Below are 18,914 nucleotides of genomic sequence, written 5' to 3'. Positions count from 1 at the left end.
ATCGATTAGTGAATTTTGATCGAAACTCATTGATGGACCTAAACATGTTCGATTAGATTCATTTTAGGTCTTGTACATTTTTGGCCTTGTAAGGAGGTTAACGGTGTCCTCCATTGCTTATTTCGACTTCTCCAAAGGTGTTAAAATATTATTAAAAAATCAACCCAACGTGGGTCTGATATAAACCGTGGGTCTGATATAGTTCCATATCAATAGGCTTGATATGAAACCATATCAGGCCCTATTAGGTAAAAGAAGCAAGTTAGGTTTGGGGTCCTTCACTCCATAAATACGCTCCTTCCATCACTGACTGAAACTAACTACTTGACCAATCTCATCTATCCCCGTTAGAAAGTCGTTGGAGTTCATTTTAGATAAATTGGTTTTGCTTTTCATGTCATATTAGCTTACACTTGACACTAGTATCTTCCTTTTCCATTATTTGTTTTCGAATTTCGTGTAGAAGCAAACTTTCTAAATTTATATCAACTTTTCCTTAAGTGATCTTACAATGAATAGGAGTTTTCCTATTGCAAATGAGTACAGAGCAACCTGATATGGTTCCATATCAGGTCCGCATTATGCTGATTCTTCTGATAATATTTTAACACCACTAAGAAGCTGAAATAAGCAATGGAAGGTATCGTTGGACTCCTTGCAACATTAAAAATTCACAAGACCTTAAATGAGTTCAATCAAACCTGTCTAGGTCCAACGTGGACCTGATATGAATCGTGGGCCTGATATGGTTTATATTAAGCCCACGTTAGACATGATATGGTTCATATTACGTCCACGTTGGGTATTATATGGTTCATATCGGGTCTATGTTGGGCCTAATATGATTTTATATCAGACCCACGTTGGGCCTAGAGTCCTTCAATCCATATCAAAGAGCCTGATATGGAACCTTATCAAAGAGCCTAAAACCATATCAACGGGCCTAGTATGGAATCATATCAACGGGCCTCATATGGAACGATATCATGCCCTATTAGGTAAAAGAAGTAAGTTAGGTCTGGTCCTTCAATCCATAAATATGTCCATTCCATCTCCAATTGAAACCAACCACTCTATCGATCTCATCTATCTCCATTAGAAAGTCGTTGGAGTTCATTTAAGAGAAATTGATTTTGCTTTTCATGCTATATTAGCTTACACTTGACCCTTGCATCTTCCCTTTTCTTTATTTGTTTTTGAATTTTGTGAAGAAACAAACTCTCCAAATTTATACCAACCTTTCCTTTAGTGATCTTACAACAAATAGTAGTTTTTCCATTATAAACGCGTATGAAGCAATCAATGAATTCCATTGATATGGAACCATATCAGGCCTACGGTTCATATTAGGTCCACGTTGGACTGATTCCTTTAAAAATATTTTAGCACCACTAAAAAAATTGAAATAAGTAATAGAGGACACCGTTTGACTTCTTGCAACTTCAGAAATTCACAGGACTTGAAATGAGTCCAATCGGATCTATTTAGGTCCAAACCCCACTAATGGTTCCATATCAACAGAATTCATTGATTGTTCCGTACTTATTTACAATAGAAAAACTCATATTCGTTGTAAAATCACTTAAGGAAAGGTTGGTATAAAATTTGGAGAGTTTGCTTGTAACGACTCGGCTCTTTGGCCTCTTGGGCGGCCCTTGCGGCGGCCCAACTGGCGGCCCTTATGTCGTCGGCCCATTTAGCGACAACTGAGAGCTGCTCACTTGGCTACCAGGATTCATAAACTCTAGTACTTAAGCCTGGAGGTCTAGAGTTCGAATCCTGGGGAAGGCAAAAATCCACTACCAGGGGTGGAAAGTTCTAGTGAGTAACGGCATGGCCAAGGGTCGTCGGTCGACGACATTAGAGGTCGCCAAATGGGCCGACGACATAAGTGTTAGGATCGTTCGTACTCGGCTAGAGAGGGGGGTGTGAATAGCCGCCCCAAATTCTTGCGTTCTTCCTACAGTTAGGGTTAGTCGCAGCGGAAAATACAAGGAAGAAACTAAGGAGAAGAAAAACAAACCGATGTAACGAGGTTCGGAGATGAACTCCTACTCCTCGGCGTGTCCGTAAGGTGGACGAAGCCTACCAATCCGTCGGTGGATGAGTCCCCGGAGAACCGGCTAAATATGAGCTCCTTATGGGTGGAGAAACCTCGCCACAAATACTTCTTGCAACAGCAAGATAAGGAGTGCAAATACAAGAGAAGCAAGAAGTAAATACACAGCAAATGTAAACAACCCTTGCCTTCTTGTTGACTGTTGAAGAAGCAACAGCTTCTCAAACGCCAACCACAGCAGCAGCTCAGTCGGAGTCCCAGCCGAAGGAAGAAGCTCACGCGAAGCTTGCGAAGAAGAGCTCAACAAAAGCTCAAGCACCAGAACAGCAGCTCTATAGCAGAAGAGAAGAGGAAGAAGCAGACGTAAGTGCCCTCGCCTTTAAGAGTACAAAAAGACATGTATGCGTCTCGCTATAGTTCGATCGGTCGTGGACCGATCGAGGATGCCTGTTCGGTCTCATGGGGTACAACACCATTCGGTGCTCACTCGACACATTCCTGAACAGAGTGGAGGAAAATTGAGCTCGATTGACCTTGAGGTCCGAACGATTCTGACCGCGATCAGGGAAATCGTTATTTACCGATGAAGAGCTTGATCGGTCCACGGTTGCGATGCCAACTCCGATCGAGCTGGAGGCCCAGATGGTGCCGACAGTCTATTGTCGATACCAAGCTAGAGGCCCAGTCGGATAGTCATGTTGATCGATTTTGTAATCTGATCAAGCAGCCCAAGCGTTCGCAGAACCTTGACCTGGTACTTCATTCCTAGCATCTGGTCACTCCCTTGACCTGCTAGAATTCCCCGCCAAGTATCCGGTCAATCCCTTTGACCTACTTGGACTTTCCTCAACACCAGATGTCCGATCATCCCTGATCCATCTGGATTTTCCCTTGCCTGGCTTCACTCACCAGACTTTCACCTGGCTTCACTCACCAGGATTTCCACACTGCCTAACATCCCAGTTAGGACTTTCTCACTGCCTGACTTCACTCACCAGGACTTTCCACTTGCCTAACATCCCAGTTAGGACTTTCCCTCGTGCCAAGCTCCCTGCTTGGACTTCTCCGTGCCAAGTCTCCATACTTGGACTTTTCCAGTGCCAAGTCTCCATACTTGGACTTTTCCCGTGCCAAGTCTCCACACTTGGACTTTTCGCGTGCCAAGCTCCCTGCTTGGACTTTTCCAGTGCTAAGTTCCCTGCTTGGACTTTTTCCGTTGCCAAGTCTCCATACTTGGACTCTTTCCCGAATCAGGTCAACCAGGTCAACCTTAACCTACGGTTGCACCAATAATCTCCCAAACATCTATTCTTGTCCCATATCAAGAATACAACTCTTCCACGAGTGTCAAACATCAAAATACAACTCAACTAGGTCAACCTTGACCTAAGGTTGCACCAACAATCTTCCTAAGTCAAACATCAAAATACAACTCGAGTCAGGTCAACTCGAGTCAGGTCAACCAGGTCAACCTTGACCTAAGGTTGCACCAACAATCTCCCCCTTTTTGATGTTTGACAAAACCATAATCAAGTTAGGTTAATCCGATAACCTAACTTAGGTTTCCCAATGTTCTTCAATGTTCTTCCTTGAACATTATCTAGAACATTCTCCCATTCTCCAACACTCTCCCCCTTTTTGACACACATCAAAAAAAGAGAATCAAGGTCAAGAGTTTCCTCCTAATGAAAGTCCCATACCTTTCATTGAATCTCTTAATTTCCCCCTTGATACTAAACTCAACAATCAACTTAGTGACAATCCTATGTCACTAATCCTCAAAAGTCTTAAGGAGTAAAAACTCCCCCTAAGAGTCAACTCCCCTTGACAATTAGGTAAAAACTCCCCCTAAAGGTCAACTCCCCCTTGACCATTGCACCAACAATGTCTTGGAGAGTTTCAAACCTTTAGAAACCCAAAACTCAACTCCCAAAACTGAAATTTCAGACACATGCTGAAAATCAGAAACTGGCACGCACTGATCGGTCCTCAGACCGATCAAAAGCCCCCTGGATCGGTCCCCAGACCGATCCATGCTTCATTGATCGCACTGGATCGTCACTAAGATCGCACCCGTGCTACTGGAACCTACTGGATCGGTCTGCAGACCGATCCATGCTTCACTGGATCGGTCCGCAGACCGATCAGGACTTCCCTGGATCGGTCCCCAGACCGATCCAGACTCTGACAGGAGATTTCTGAAATTTCCTTCCCGAAATTCAGAAACTCCTAGAAAATTCCAAAAAATTTGAAAAATTGTGAAATTTTGAGGATACATTCCTCATAACATATACTATCATCGAAAAATAGTTTTCAATGAAAATAACTTCCATTTTTCAATCTTGATACAAAGTTCAAAAACTTTGAAATAGTTTAAGTTTAACTCAACTTCGTATCACAATGTTCAATGATGAATGCAATCACTAAGATGGCTTCATCAAGGTTTTCCAAATCAATTTCAAAATGATTTTAAACCTTTTAATTTAGGACCATAATCTTATGGCTAAATGTACATGACTTGTACACAAGCTTTCCCTATGATCCTCCATTTCTTGAATTAGGCTCATCTAGGTACAAGAACTATGCACCTTGATCCTAATTCATGATCCTAATATCTCACACACATCTAAAGTGTATCAAACACATCCATGGAAATTTTGATGTGAGATATGGGTTTAGGTATCTTAGACTAAGGTCTCATGCATTTTCTAAACACAAATTTGATCTCAATATCAAAATGTGTTTTTCATCCTTAAATCAATTCAATTGATTATTAATGCAAGAGATGATGACATGGCATAAAATGGTATCATAAATGAAAACATGTGCCAATGTCATGATGTCATGGCATAAAGTTTGAAACTTAAATAAACATGACATAAAAACTAGCCTAAGCATTATCATGACATTTCAAATGATAATAAAACTAAACATGATGTCATGACATGTGAGGGCAAACAATCATGGCAAGATTTAGCATAAATAAATATACCTGGATTACCTATCTAAGTATCCTTAACCACTTGACTAACTTCAAATTTAATCCTAGATTGCCCCAAAATGCCAAAATCCTAATTTTGACACTTCTTGAACTCTAGATTAATTCATGCCACTTAAAAATCAAATTTATCCTCAAAACTTGGCATGTTTCATTTTTTTTTTCTTCAAGAGTTCTCTAGATTTTCCCAAATTGTGCCAATTGAGATTAAAAATGAAATTTCCAATCTTTAGGCACATTTAACTCTTCAAAGGAGTAAATGATAATTCCATTTCATTTTCAAAAGTTCTCAAAACCTTGAAAATGCTCCTTGAGTGTCAATTTCCTCAAAGTTGGGTTAACTACCCTTCTAATTGGAGTTGACACTCTCTAACCCATCTATGGGGTAGAGAAGATGCTCCTAGGAACCCAATACCTATTAGAGCTCATTGAGTTCACTAAATATTCACTAGGGATAACTTCCCTAGCAACCCTCCTAATGACCCTCTTAGGCTTTAAAGCCTTGGTCATTTGGGTCTCATCAAGGTCAACTATAGGGGTGACTCCCCTTGTGACCTTGGTAATGGTCTTCCTAGCCCTAGGTTTTGTTCCATAATCGAATGAAATATTATGATAAGTGGGCTTGACCAATTGGGACTTAGGTTTGTGACCCAAACCTTTCTTGTCCTTGGACTTGGGTTTTTGACCCCTAGACCCTAGAGTCAAATCCTTAAGAGCTTTTTCTAGAGAGTCAAGTCTTGACCTCAAGACTTGATTTTCTTTCTCTAATACCTCAAGTTTTGATTTATCATTTTTCTTTGAGGTATTCCTAGGCATGTGTCTAGATGATTTGGGATTTCTATCTAGATTTTCCTTAGCCTTAGATGAGTTAATTCTAGGATTAGCATTTCTAGAATTGTTCTTATCTAGGCTAACATGCTTGGCTCCTAAGCACATGTATCGATTTCTAGTGTTAACATGCTTATCATTATTGACAATGGCAATAAGACTACTAGCATGCATCCTACTAGAATTGCAAGAATGAGCTTTAAATGTTACCTTAGGGTTTGCCTTAGCTCCCCCTTTACATGTGTTTGGCCTCTTGTCCTTGTGAGGTTGCCTCCCCCTTGGACATTGACTCCTATAGTGTCCCCATTGCTTGCATTGGAAGCACACCACGTGCTTCTTGCTCTTGCATGTCGGGACTCCGGCTTCCTTGACCTTTGGTGCCGGTGGAATCTTTCTAACCCTCTTTGGACACTTACTCTTGTAGTGCCCAAACTTCCTACACTCAAAACACATTATGTGTAATTTGCTTGAAATCACAGTGTTTGAGTTACCTAGGGTTGTGGATGTAGATGAGCTTTCTTCTTCATCCCTTCCGGAGGTAGATGCCTCTTCTTGCTCCGATCTTGAACAAGAGCTCTCCTCCTCTTCTTCCTTGGATGTTGAGTAGCCCTCAACTCCCAATTCGCTTCCTCCATGATGTGAGCTACTTGGCTCACTAGGCTCCTCTTCATGGAATTTTGCCAAATTGTTCCACAATTCCTTGGCGTTGTTGTACCTATCTATCTTGCACAAAACATTATTAGGTAAAGCAAATTCAATAATTTTTGTTACCTCGTCATTGATTTCGGATTGTCGGATTTGCTCTTTCGTCCACTCCTTCTTCTTGATAGGTTTTCCTTCCTCATCCATCGGAGGGGAAAACCCTTCTTGTACACAAAACCAATTTAACATATTAGTCCTAAGAAAATACATCATCCTTACCTTCCAATATGTGAAGTTGTCGTGAGACTCGTAGAAGGTTGGAATCGTGACATCTTCTCCATAGAGATCCATCTCTAGCCCGTGCTCCCCCGGGTGTTGATCCGTCGAAGAGCGGCCTCGCTCTGATACCACTTGTTAGGATCGTTCGTACTCGGCTAGAGAGGGGGGTGTGAATAGCCGCCCCAAATTCTCGCGTTCTTCCTACAGTTAGGGTTAGTCGCAGCGGAAATACAAGGAAGAAACTAAGGAGAAGAAAAACAAACCGATGTAACGAGGTTCGGAGATGAACTCCTACTCCTCGGCGTGTCCGTAAGGTGGACGAAGCCTACCAATCCGTCGGTGGATGAGTCCCCGGAGAACCGGCTAAATATGAGCTCCTTATGGGTGGAGAAACCTCGCCACAACTACTTCTTGCAACAGCAAGATAAGGAGTACAAATACAAGAGAAGCAAGAAGTAAATACACAGCAAATGTAAACAACCCTTGCCTTCTTGTTGACTGTTGAAGAAGCAACAGCTTCTCAAACGCCAACCACAGCAGTAGTACGGTTCTCAAACATCCTTGGAAGAAGAAGCTCAAAAAGTGCACGAATATCTTAAGCGAGCAAGCAAATCTTTGATGTGACAGGCTAGAATATTCTAAAATATGATTGTAGGCTGGACATGCTTTGTTGTTAGTGACATAAACTGTCAATCGAGTACGAAAAGACATGTATGGGTCTCGCTATAGTTCGATCGGTCGTGGACCGATCGAGATGCCTGATCGGTCTCATGGGGTCCAACTCCTAATTCGATGCTCTTCCTCGACACATTCCTCGAACGAGTCGAGGACCATTGAGCTCGATTGGCCTTGAGGTCCGAACGATTCTGACCGCGGATCAGGGAAATCGTGATTTACGTAGCACACCGATCGATTACCGATCGGTCACCGGACCGATCAGATAACTAGTGACTTGGTTTTTGCCCAAACCAAGTCCCAAGCCTTCCAAACCAACATTCGGTCAACCTCGACTGTTGGTACTTCATTCCTAGCATCCGGTCACTCCCTTGACCTGCTAAATTCCCAAGTATCCGGTCAATCCTTTGACCTACTTGGACTTTCCTCAACACCGGATGTCCGATCATCCCGATCCATCTGGATTTTCCCTGCTCGGCTTCACTCACTGGACTTTCACCTGGCTTCACTCACCGGATTTCCACACCGCCTAACATCCAGTTAGGACTTTCTCACCGCCTGACTTCACTCACGGGACTTTCCACTGCCTAACATCCCAGTTAGGACTTTCCCTCGTGCCAAGCTCCCTGCTTGGACTTCTCCGTGCCAAGTCTCCATACTTGGACTTTTCCAGTGCCAAGTCTCCATACTTGGATTTTTCCCGTGCCAAGTCTCCACACTTGGACTTTTCGCGTGCCAAGCTCCCTGCTTGGACTTTTCCAGTGCCAAGTTCCCTGCTTGGACTTTTTCCGTTGCCAAGTCTCCATACTTGGACTCTTTCCCGAATCAGGTCAACCAGGTCAACCTTAACCTACGGTTGCACCAATAATCTCCCAAACATCTATTCTTGTCCCATATCAAGAATACAACTCTTCCACGAGTGTCAAACATCAAAATACAACTCAACTAGGTCAACCTTGACCTAAGGTTGCACCAACAATCTTCCTAAGTCAAACATCAAAATACAACTCGAGTCAGGTCAACTCGAGTCAGGTCAACCAGGTCAACCTTGACCTAAGGTTGCACCAACAATAAGGGGCCGCCAGTGGGCCACCACAAGGGTCGCCCAAGAGGCCAAAGGGCTGGGTCGTTACAATAAAAAGGCGCCTCGGGTCGTCGACCGTCAGCCGTGCCGTTACTCACTAGGACTTTCCACCCCTGGCCAGTGGATTTTTACCTCCCCTAGGATTCGAACTCTAGACCTCCAGGCTTAAGTACTAGAGTTTATGAATCCTGACCGCTCACTTGGCTACCAGGATTCATAAACTCTAGTACTTAAGCCTGGAGGTCTAGAGTTCGAATTCTGGGGGAGGCAAAAATCCACTGGTCAGGGGTGGAAAGTCCTAGTGAGTAATGGCACAGCCGACGGTCGACGACTTGAGGGTCGCCAAATGGACCGCCAAATGGGTCAAGTCGTTACATTGCTTCTACACGAAATTTGAAAACAAATAAAGGAAAGGGAAGATGAGATTGGTCGGGTGGTTGGTTTGTTTCAGTTTGAGATAGAATAAACATGTTTATGGATTGAAGAACCCAACTTGACCTACTTCTTTTACCTATTAGGACCTGATATGGTTCTATATCGTGTCTATATTGGGCCTGATATGGTTTTATATCATGCCCAACGTGAGCCTGATATAGCGTTGGGCCTGATATAGAACCATGTTAGGCCTGATATGGTGTCATATTAGGCCCAACATCAGGCCCATTGTTCATATCAAGCTTATGTTGAGCTTATTTTTCTGATATTATTTTAACACCTCTGAAAAAGTTAAAATAAGCAATGGAGGACACCGTTGGACTCCTTACAACCTCAAAAATCTACTTGACATAAAATGAGTCTAATCGGACCTATTTAGTTCCAATCACTGATGGATCTAGAGATGCCTGATTGGACTCATTTCAGGTCATACAAATTTCTGAGATTGCAAGGAGTCTAATAGTGTCCTCCATTACATATTTTGGTTTCTCTAGTAGTGTTAAAATATTATCAGAAGAATCAGCTCAATGTGGACTTAATATGAAAACAAATAAAGGAAAGGGAGATGCGGTGGTAAGTGTAAACTAATATGGCACGAAAAGCAAAACCAAATTCTCTTAAATGAACTCCAATGACTTTCTAATAGTGATAGATCAGATCGATCGAGTGGTTGGTTGGTTTCAGTTGGAGATGGAATGAACGTACTTATAGATTGAAGGACCCTATACCTAACTCTTTTACCTAATAGGGCATGATATGATTTCATGTGAGGGTACATTGGACTGATTTTTTCGATAATATTTTAACGCCTATAAAGAAATCAAAATAAGCAATAGAGGGTACCGTTGGACTTCTTGCAACCTCAAAAATCCACATGATCTAAAATAAGTTTAATCGAAACTGTCTAAATCCATCATTGAGTTTCAATCAAAACTTATTGATCAATCTAGAGACATTAGATTACAACCATTTCATGTTATGTGGATTTCTGAAGCTGCAAGGAGTCTAACGATACCTCCATTGATTATTTCGACTTCTCAATTAAATGTACTTTTTGATAAATATTAAAATAGTATGGATGTTTTAGTCAACTAAAAAATGTCCTCTATTAAATTATCATATTTATTTATTTATTATTATTATTATTATTATTATTATTATTATTATTATTAATAATGTGGCAAAAGACGATTCGCTCGCCCCAGCGCCCCCGTCAATCCGTCCCTAGGTCAACACGGAGGAGGTAAATCACGGATGGCTACTAGCCATTTGTGCAAATGACCAAGATATTAAGGAGGGTTATACTCAGTCACGCTAAGTTTCGACCTAAAATTATTATTATTAATAAGAAGTAAGAATCTCATGCTTTATTTTAATTCATTTGTTAGCATACCACTATCATTGATCTTCAAAGGATCTCTAAGCCACTTCACATGTTACACTGATAGTTGATAGATCTGATTGAGTCATGAGTTCTCTAAATTTCACGTGTCGTATACCACATAAATATACATATCAAATACAATTTAATTTAAAATTTTTTATACAAACATTAAATTTTAAGATCAAATTTGGGTACTTTTGCAATTCAAATGTCGAAGACGCCAACCCCGGTGGCCGATGGAGAGAAAAGCGGTCAGCCCTCACACATCGATGGCTCCCCTTTCTCTTTCTCTTTGCCCCCGGCCGATTGACCCAGGCGAGGAGGAATCAAGCGGCGGCGACTAGATCTCGCTTCTTCGTTACCCATGGAGGAAGAAGAAGGCGAACGCGAAAGGATCAACGCCCGAAAGGTACTCCTCTTCCCATTCGTTTCGCTTCTTGTTCTTCTTTCCCAGAATTAGGAGAAGGGAAGTTAAGAACCTGCATTCCATCCCTGATCCCTGTGCGTGCATATTCTCGGGTCCTTTCTGAGCGGGGAGTTTGTTTCGCCATCTTCACTGGCGAGATGATTTCCTGTGGCGGATTAAGTATGATGTTCGGTTGCGTTGCAGCTGGAGAAGGAAAGTGGGTTCGGAGACTTCGAGGAATGGGTGACCGTGGTCCGCAGACGCAGCGGAAAATCTCTCGGCTCCTCGAGAACGCAGCGTTCTCCGTCGCCTGTGCAGGAGCCTCTTCCGGCTCGTCGTTCCCTCTCCCCTTCATCGCCCGCTGCCTGCCGGTACCCAGATACCTGCTAATTAATTTCGCATCTTGTTGCGTCCTCGTTGTTCTTCACTAGCGAAATTATTGGGAAAATATTTCACAATTGACGAAAATGACGATCTCTGTCTCCTTGAAATCTTTAATGCCGCTCTTCGTTTCTACAGGGTGGGAGTTGTAGAGTCGGGCAAACCTGACTATAGTGGGGCTGCATCGCAGTCTCCAGAGCAAGTGCCAGAAATTAGTTTGTGGGATAGGCTTGGGAATGCTTGTGCTTTAGATGTTGAAGCAAGTGAAGTCTCCTGGGACAATCTGTTTTCCCTTCACCACACAAAATATACAAGCAGTAATGAATGCTCAGAGGATGAAATGAACAAAGCTTTGGAGGTAAGTCACTATGTTGTTGCGTGAACTCGGGCTTGAACATTCAATGAGATCTATCTTTATACTTGAAAGCTTGTTTTCACATCGCAATTGCTACAGATTTCAGTGATTTCAGATACAAGGCAAATCCCTATGAAAGATTTTTTTGCTTCTCAGGCAAAGAATAAAAGCTGACGCATTTTCATAAGTGGTCTACAAAGTATAAACACATAAATTGAACTGATATAGAATGAGGTTGATGTCAAGATCACATCCAGACCATAATCTTGTTCTAGAAAGCCTGATATACAATTGGTTACTATTTCCTCAAGTGGAAGTTGCACTAGTTAAATGTTTCATAGGTTGACTGACTGTACATCTTCTTAACTAATTCATGATTTACATGGTTTGTTGTCTTCAAAATATAAATGGGTCTCATCAATCAAATGCTACCTATCCTCTTGTTTATTAAGAAAAACTATTTGAAAGAGTTTTTATTGTCCCACAAAATATTAGCTTTTTATATGTTTTTCTTTACTGGTCATATTTTTTCACTTAAATTATAGTTTGGATTTTGAAAATCTAGGTGACCGTAAATTCTGGAGGAGTAGTTTTTTATGCATTGTTCAACACATCAAGTGGTGATGAGTCCTCCACAAAAGAAGCAGCAGCAGTAATCAAAATTGCATCTTCCAGGATGGCCACACAATCTGAACGCCTGGGCTATGAATTTGCAAAATTGCTGAGAGTGAAGACACCTCAAGTACCTTTTCTACCGTTGATCACAGTTTCTTGTTTGCTTATTATTTATATTCCTGTTTATATTTTCTTGTAAAATCACTTTCATTTGGCAGGCAAGAGTGATCCACAATTCAAGCGCAGAATGGCAACTGATCAAGGATGCAGCCCAAAAGGCGCGAGATATTTCAGTTGCCAATGGAGATGAAGTGGGTGAAGTTACATGCTCAGAGCTGTTAGAAGCCCTCGAATTGAGCCGATGCCTTTTCCTTATGAAGTAAAGCAGCCACCTCTTCTCCTTCTTTTCATCTGAAATCCTTATGCTGAATCTTTTTTTAAAACTTGTGCAGTTACATCCACGGCTCTCCTCTGGTGGAAAACCCAAATGCATTTGATTCAAGGGAGGCTGCCGAAAGTACTGCTGCATCACTTGGCAGGGTCTTGATATTGGACCTCATACTTAGGAATGAGGATAGGCTTCCCTGTCCCAGCTTAGGGTGGCGTGGCAATCCAGCTAATCTACTATTTGCCAATAAGGTAGCATCTGCAAACATGGATGCACTAGAAAAAACTTATGATCCTAGCATCAGAAGATTTAATCCGCTGATAGTAAAAAATCTTGAGAGGAAAAAAGAGCAACGAGCTCTCTCTCTAAATGGTAGGCTGGGCTATCAAGTATCTGAATCTACAACAGACGTCTCTGATGATTTGAGTGACTTAACCGCCAGATCTACAAGTAGTCAAGGAACAGAATGTGGAAAGAGTTCTGACTTTCATGTTGTGGCAATTGATTCAGGAGTTCCTCGCAGACCACCAGCAGGAAAACGGGCAAAAGATCAAGAAAACTACCCCAGGGTCGTTGAGCTGATAATCAATAATTTTGACTTCTCTTCTAACTTGTTGTATGAAGTGTCTTTCGGAAAGCTGGGGGTTCCTGAAGCTGAGCACACTGATGTTCCTAGTGATTCTCGTTCTTGTTTCTCTGAATCTGATGTGGCAGCTTCTGTTTATGCATTTCGTGCCGGATTCCGTGGTGCACTGAGGGACCTCCAAAGCCTCCATGTATTCCTTCTCACACTGTATCAGAAACTGGAGGGCCTGTTAAGAATTGTACAATCAATCATAAACAAAATATATAGTGAAGATGAATCTGCAGGCTCAGATTCACCTTCACATACTGCTTGCTCCAGTTCCCAATTTCAGGCTGATTCTAGTGACCCTGAAACTCGGAAATGTTTACATAAATCTTCAGCATCACGCGAAAGTGTGGACATAAGTTCTCCAATTTGTCGAGAGAATTGGAATGGTAGATATTTTAAAGGAAGTGATAGTTCTCGGTGCTTGCGCTTGACTACTAAGCTTCGTGACTTTCACAAGATAACTAAGGTTAGGAAACTATTTGACCATGCTATGTATAAGATACATATGGTAATACCTTGAGTAGGGAGCTAACAAAAGCATTTAAAATTAGATGTCTTTCTTATGACTTACATGCTGTTTGGGATAGGTAGATACTGAGCTATCTAAAGAGTTGGAACAGTGGAATGAGACGGTTAGAACAGAGGTTGTCAAACTGTGCCAAGAAAACAACTTTAACACAGGATTTTTTGAAGGAAGTGATAATAGCGTTGCTATCGATGCTTATGAGCTGAAGGTAATAGGCATTTCACGTTCAGTCCAAATGATGAAATCTAATGGTTTTAATCCTTGTCCAGATCCGTGTTGAGCACATTCTTGAGAGAATATCACTAATTTCTGATGCAGCCAGTACAGAGCGCCCTTCTCCTATTACAGATCATCTCTATATTGGTGGAGCCCTAGCTGCAAAATCCAAATTCACCCTTCAGCACCTTCGTATCTTTCATATACTTTGCTTGTGTGCCAATGAAATTGGACAATCAGATTCTCAAAATCCTGATATCTTCGAGTACCGGAACTTCTCTGTAAGCACTTTTTCCTATTCAATGCAGCAGTAAATCATTTGGATTTTTGCTTAAATTAACTTTTGCATTTTGTCATTTAAGATTCACCAAGGTAGATACTTTGCTACTACAAGTATTAATTATCTGTCCTTATAGAATGATGTAGATAATAACCTATTTGGTGATGCCAGAGTATGCTAATCTAACTTATTTGCATATCTTCTCTAAACAAGAATTCAAAATGATGATGTCATGCACCATTTTAAGCGCTATGGCGCTAACCAATTACAGTCTCCACTAAGATGCCCATTTATACTTTTGTTTATACGATGACTTTGTGATGACAGCATTCTTATTTTCTCTACTGGATTAATTCCTTGAACATTACACTGTAGAACTATCAAATCCTTCCATTTTTTTACTATCCCACATATAAGTATGTATTCCTTTCGAGACTCGTAACTAAAAAGGACTGGCGAGTATTTTTTTGGATTCAGATAAGTGACAATGATGATGAAGTTATCAGTGACTTGTTTGAAGAGGCTTCTGATTTCATTGACTACGTTGAGAAACTGGGAGGGAAAGTGTTGGTACATTGTTTTGAAGGAAAAAGCCGCAGCGCAACCGTAGTTCTTGCTTATCTAATGCTGAGAAAGTGAGGAACTTACTCAGGAATGCTACTTGGTATATCAAGTATCAAACTAGGGATTTTCTGATGAAATTTACTGTTCCAGGGGTCTCACTCTACTGGATGCCTGGAACATGCTCAAGAAGGTGCATCGTCGAGCCCAGCCAAATGATGGCTTTGCAAAGACTCTCCTGGATTTAGACAAGCAACTGCATGGGAAGCCATCGATGGAATGGCAGCAACGAAGACCGATGATGAAGGTATGCCCCATATGTGGTAAGAATGCAGGTCTCAGCAGCAGCTCTCTCAAACTCCATCTCCAAAAGTTCCATAAGATGTTGTCTTCGGGCAGCGTGGACAGCGCCATGACCTTGGAGATCAAGAAGGCTGTCGAGGCACTTGAGATGAGTCGCGGTGGGATATCAGCACAGCTTAAAAGCATCGGCAATGTGACGGTGAACGCCACTGCACTCAATGATGCTGAATTCTAGTAAGGTTTTTGTTTGTTTGAAGAATTAGCAATATCAGTAGCAATAACTGAAGGCTTATGCTACATATGCTAGATAAGAGTCCAACATATACGTAGTCGATGAATATGGCAAAATGTTTTTGGCTTTGTTGGAAACTTTTTGGAATATAAAAATTATTTTCCTGTGTATTTTCTTCACTTTCAACTGGTTACTCCATCTTGATTAGATTTAATACTGGGCCACCCAAAAAATCCAAACTTGCATCGATATTAGATGCAAAAAAAGAGTAGCCTAGTCAATTACTGGATGCAAGTAACACATACGTTAGATCAGTAAAACGACCAGTTGATTCTTTTAAATTCAATTGTTCAGCCTTGGACCAAGTTCATGAAGGAATTAAGCAAATCGAGTGTTTCTAACTGGGGGATAGCACCAATTTAGATCCACATATTGTTAAAGGAGCATCAGCTACACGTAGTAACCATGATACATTTTCTATTCTAGCATTCTTTGACTGATTGCAATAGGCATCCACCAGTTGCTGTTAACAAATGTGGTTTCCACGAATCAAGACTAAATTATTCGATAAAAAAACAAAAAAACAAGTTGACAGCGAAGCATGCAGAGATTGTGGAAGTAGGGTTTTGCCTATCGACGAGCTGCAAAAGGTTTCTCGACCCATCGAATTCGGCACCCGCGTGAGTGCAACTTCTCAATCAGCAGTGGCGAAAGGAGATTCCTCAATCCGATGAGAAGCTTCAATTTCTTTAATTTTTCGTAGGACGCTCTCAGTGCAATCTCAAACCACTCAATTGGCACGAGGCTGAGATGTACCAGCTTCACATCTTGTAGACACTTCAGAGTGCCTAGCAACATACATAGACCCGTGCCTGAAATTGAGCAGTATGATATATTTATCTGCAAAAAGGTATTTGAATCAGATTGAGAACTTTTCATTCCTTTTTCATGTCCTTTTGGCATCTAATAAAAGAGATTATTTGAGATGGTAAGCTACAAACCTGTCTGAGGTTTTCAGTATATTGGGCAAGAGCAAATAATCCTCCATCATCTACCAAATTGCAGCGTTTCAAATCCAGCTCAGAAAGGTGCCGACAACCCATGGCGATTTTTGCTATGCCTGAGCTTGTAACATGACATAAACCTCTCAGTTCAAGATCACGAAGTTCTTCCAAACGACTTACATGCCTCAGTCCTCCATCAGTGATCTTCGTGCAGTAGCAGAGGTTTAACTTTTGTATCTTCTTGCAGCCAGCCGCTATGGCAGCTAAACCATCATCAGTGATCTCAACACACCTGCAAAATCCAATTAGAGATTTCTTCCATTATTCTACATCCCAAGAACATGAGAGAAATTGATTGCACTACCTACCAAACCAAACATACCGGTATAGATCAAGTTCGCGAAGCTTTTTGCAGTTTGATGCTAGAAGAACAAGGCCTTCATCGGAAATCATATAACAAAGACCCAGTTTCAAGACTACCAGCTTTGAACACTGAGATAGATACTTCATCGCTGCAAGGAATGGAGATGGAATTAATACAATTGTAGTTGAAGAATAGCAAAACATGTACTTCAATTTTTAGTGAGTACAAAAACTCACCAGTACTGCTTAGACTACAATCAGTGAGGTCGATTTCTTCAAGACTAGAGCAACATGTTCCGATACATTCTAGACCCTTATCAGTAATTAAATTGCAGGATTCTAGTCGGAGGCATCGCAGCTTTTTACATTGATCTCCTATAGATATAAGGGCCCTGTCCGTAAGCAGATGACAGCATGTAAGATCAATGGTTGTTAAATGAACGCAGTTGGCTACAAGCTCAAAGATCCCTTCATCGGTCACTGATTGGCATTTACTAAGCCCTATCTTGGCCAAATTCTTGCAGTTGAGGCCAATTATCTTAAGACTTGATGCAGAAACTTGAAAGCCATCAAGTTTTAGTACGGTCAAGCTATCCTTCAAATCATTCAACTTGGAGAAGAAGAGAGATGCCAGCTCCTGCAATGTACAACTTTTACATGAGCAGTAGGTCGTCGAGCAAATCCAACTTATTGCTATAATGCCAAAGCCTTACAGGAAAACAATCTCCAACATTGAGTTTTTGAAGACCACTGTTTCCTTCAATCACTGAGGTTAAGCCACTAGAAGTTACATTTTCACAGCGAGAGATATTAATGCTCTGCAATAGAGCATGAACCAAAGAAAGAAAACAAATTAGTCTGTTCCACTCGAAAGGCTTTGCTGAACTATCAACATCTGCAGTGTTATTAATGACCTATATGTATTGGGAATTCGGGGTTGCCAACTGCCATGGTTCTGTTGTTGTGAATGAGTACAATTTGGAACAAGATTCACCAAAACTTACCCGCAATGAATTGTTTCGGTGCTTCAGAAATTGTAATCCCTCGTCGTCTACAAAAGAGCATCCTACCATGTTCAGAACTTCCAGCTTGCCAAGAGAGGAAATGGAGTTGATCGATCTATTGGATATCTGAAGAGGACAATTTGTGGAAATTCATGTTTTTTGTGTGTGTGTGAGAGAGAGAGAAGATGCGGAAACTGGAAGTAACCTTCAGATATGAGATGTCCAATTCCTTAAGATCCTGGCACTTCTTAGCGAGCAGATCGATCCCAATGTCGGAGATCTCCAGACACCACTTGATTCCGAGCTTCTCTAGCCCGGCGCAGCCCACCGCCACCTTAGCGAGCCCGACATCCGTCAGCCCGAGGCATTTATCCAATCGGAGCTCCCTCAACCCGGCGGCGTTCGCCAAGGCGGCGGCCTCCCGATCCCCGACGCCGACACAGTGTGACAGGTCCACAGCCTCCAGGCGCGGGCACGCATCCACGAGAGCCGCCAAGCCCCGCCACCCAACGCCGCTGGCGCGGCTAAGGCTGACGGACCGAAGCCGCCACTGGCCCGCCCCGGCAGCGAGGGCAGCAGAGAAGGCGCGGTCGTCGAGGGCCGGACAAGCAGAGAGATCGAGGCACTCGAGTCCAGCGGCGTAGCGGCGAAGGAGACCAGGTAGGACCTCGAGGCGGAGGACGCGGAGCGAGCGGCGGTGTATCTCCTCGGCCCGAAGGAACCCGTGGCAGACAAGGCGGCAGGACTTGCGGTCGCGGGGATCGGAGACGCGGTCAAGGATGTTGGCGAGCAGGTCGAGGGAGAACACGGTTGACATGTCGGAATCGCAGGGACGCGGTCTGTTCATCGTCGCTTCAGCATCTCCTCGGGGCACGGAGACCATTAGGTGGGAATGAACAGGAAGGAAGGGAGAGGCACGAAGGGATGGAGGATGGGGAAGATAGGAACGCCGGAGGAGCTGGTCTGCCGGCGGAGCAGCGGCCCTCTTCCTCGTTGCGATCGCATGACTCGAAGAAGAAGCAGCAGAGCCCCGTTTCCGTTCAATTCCTTGCTCTCTCGGAAACGAAGAGCGCAGAGAGAGAGAGAGATAAGACGAGGGAAGAAGCGAGGAAACGAAGCCTGATCTAGTTACCACCTCCACCGAATGTTTGTCTTCCGCCCTAAACAAATAAAATGACTGAAATGCCCTGCTAGATCTGAATGTGCTGATTTAAACGGAAGAATAAAACGGTAAAATCCTGAGGAGGGTGGCCACATGGCGG

General features: G+C 42.5%; 2 protein-coding genes across 3 annotated transcripts; one reads left to right on the top strand and one right to left on the bottom strand.

Moving 5' to 3' along the window:
• The first annotated feature begins 10,618 nt into the window (after window positions 1–10,618).
• On the top strand, window positions 10,619–15,451 carry LOC121967880 (dual specificity protein phosphatase PHS1-like). 2 transcript variants are annotated; one of them, XM_042518387.1, is made up of 11 exons: window positions 10,619–10,793; window positions 10,995–11,161; window positions 11,310–11,529; window positions 12,092–12,268; window positions 12,360–12,520; window positions 12,594–13,629; window positions 13,751–13,897; window positions 13,959–14,186; window positions 14,663–14,820; window positions 14,900–15,053; window positions 15,146–15,451. In XM_042518387.1, exons 1-11 carry the CDS (start codon window positions 10,749–10,751, stop codon window positions 15,194–15,196), a joined length of 2,544 nt encoding a protein of 847 aa, XP_042374321.1. In that variant the 5' UTR covers window positions 10,619–10,748; the 3' UTR covers window positions 15,197–15,451. The 2 variants fall into 2 exon arrangements, with proteins under 2 accessions (XP_042374321.1, XP_042374320.1); XM_042518386.1 differs by having other exon boundaries at window positions 14,900–15,451.
• Window positions 15,452–15,673: 222 nt separating this feature from the next.
• LOC121967881 (F-box/LRR-repeat protein 3-like) lies at window positions 15,674–18,837 on the bottom strand. Its single transcript, XM_042518388.1, has 7 exons — window positions 17,858–18,837; window positions 17,653–17,778; window positions 17,362–17,466; window positions 16,886–17,285; window positions 16,668–16,797; window positions 16,283–16,577; window positions 15,674–16,181 (listed from the first exon to the last, which is right to left on the bottom strand). Exons 1-7 carry the CDS (start codon window positions 18,533–18,535, stop codon window positions 15,912–15,914), a joined length of 2,004 nt encoding a protein of 667 aa, XP_042374322.1. The 5' UTR covers window positions 18,536–18,837; the 3' UTR covers window positions 15,674–15,911.
• Window positions 18,838–18,914: the final 77 nt, after the last annotated feature.

Source organism: Zingiber officinale, chromosome 3B (assembly GCF_018446385.1).
Source record: "Zingiber officinale cultivar Zhangliang chromosome 3B, Zo_v1.1, whole genome shotgun sequence".
Lineage (NCBI taxonomy): Eukaryota > Viridiplantae > Streptophyta > Magnoliopsida > Zingiberales > Zingiberaceae > Zingiber > Zingiber officinale.
Note: the sequence above shows the minus strand (reverse complement) of the source record. Positions and strands in the feature narration are given on the sequence as shown.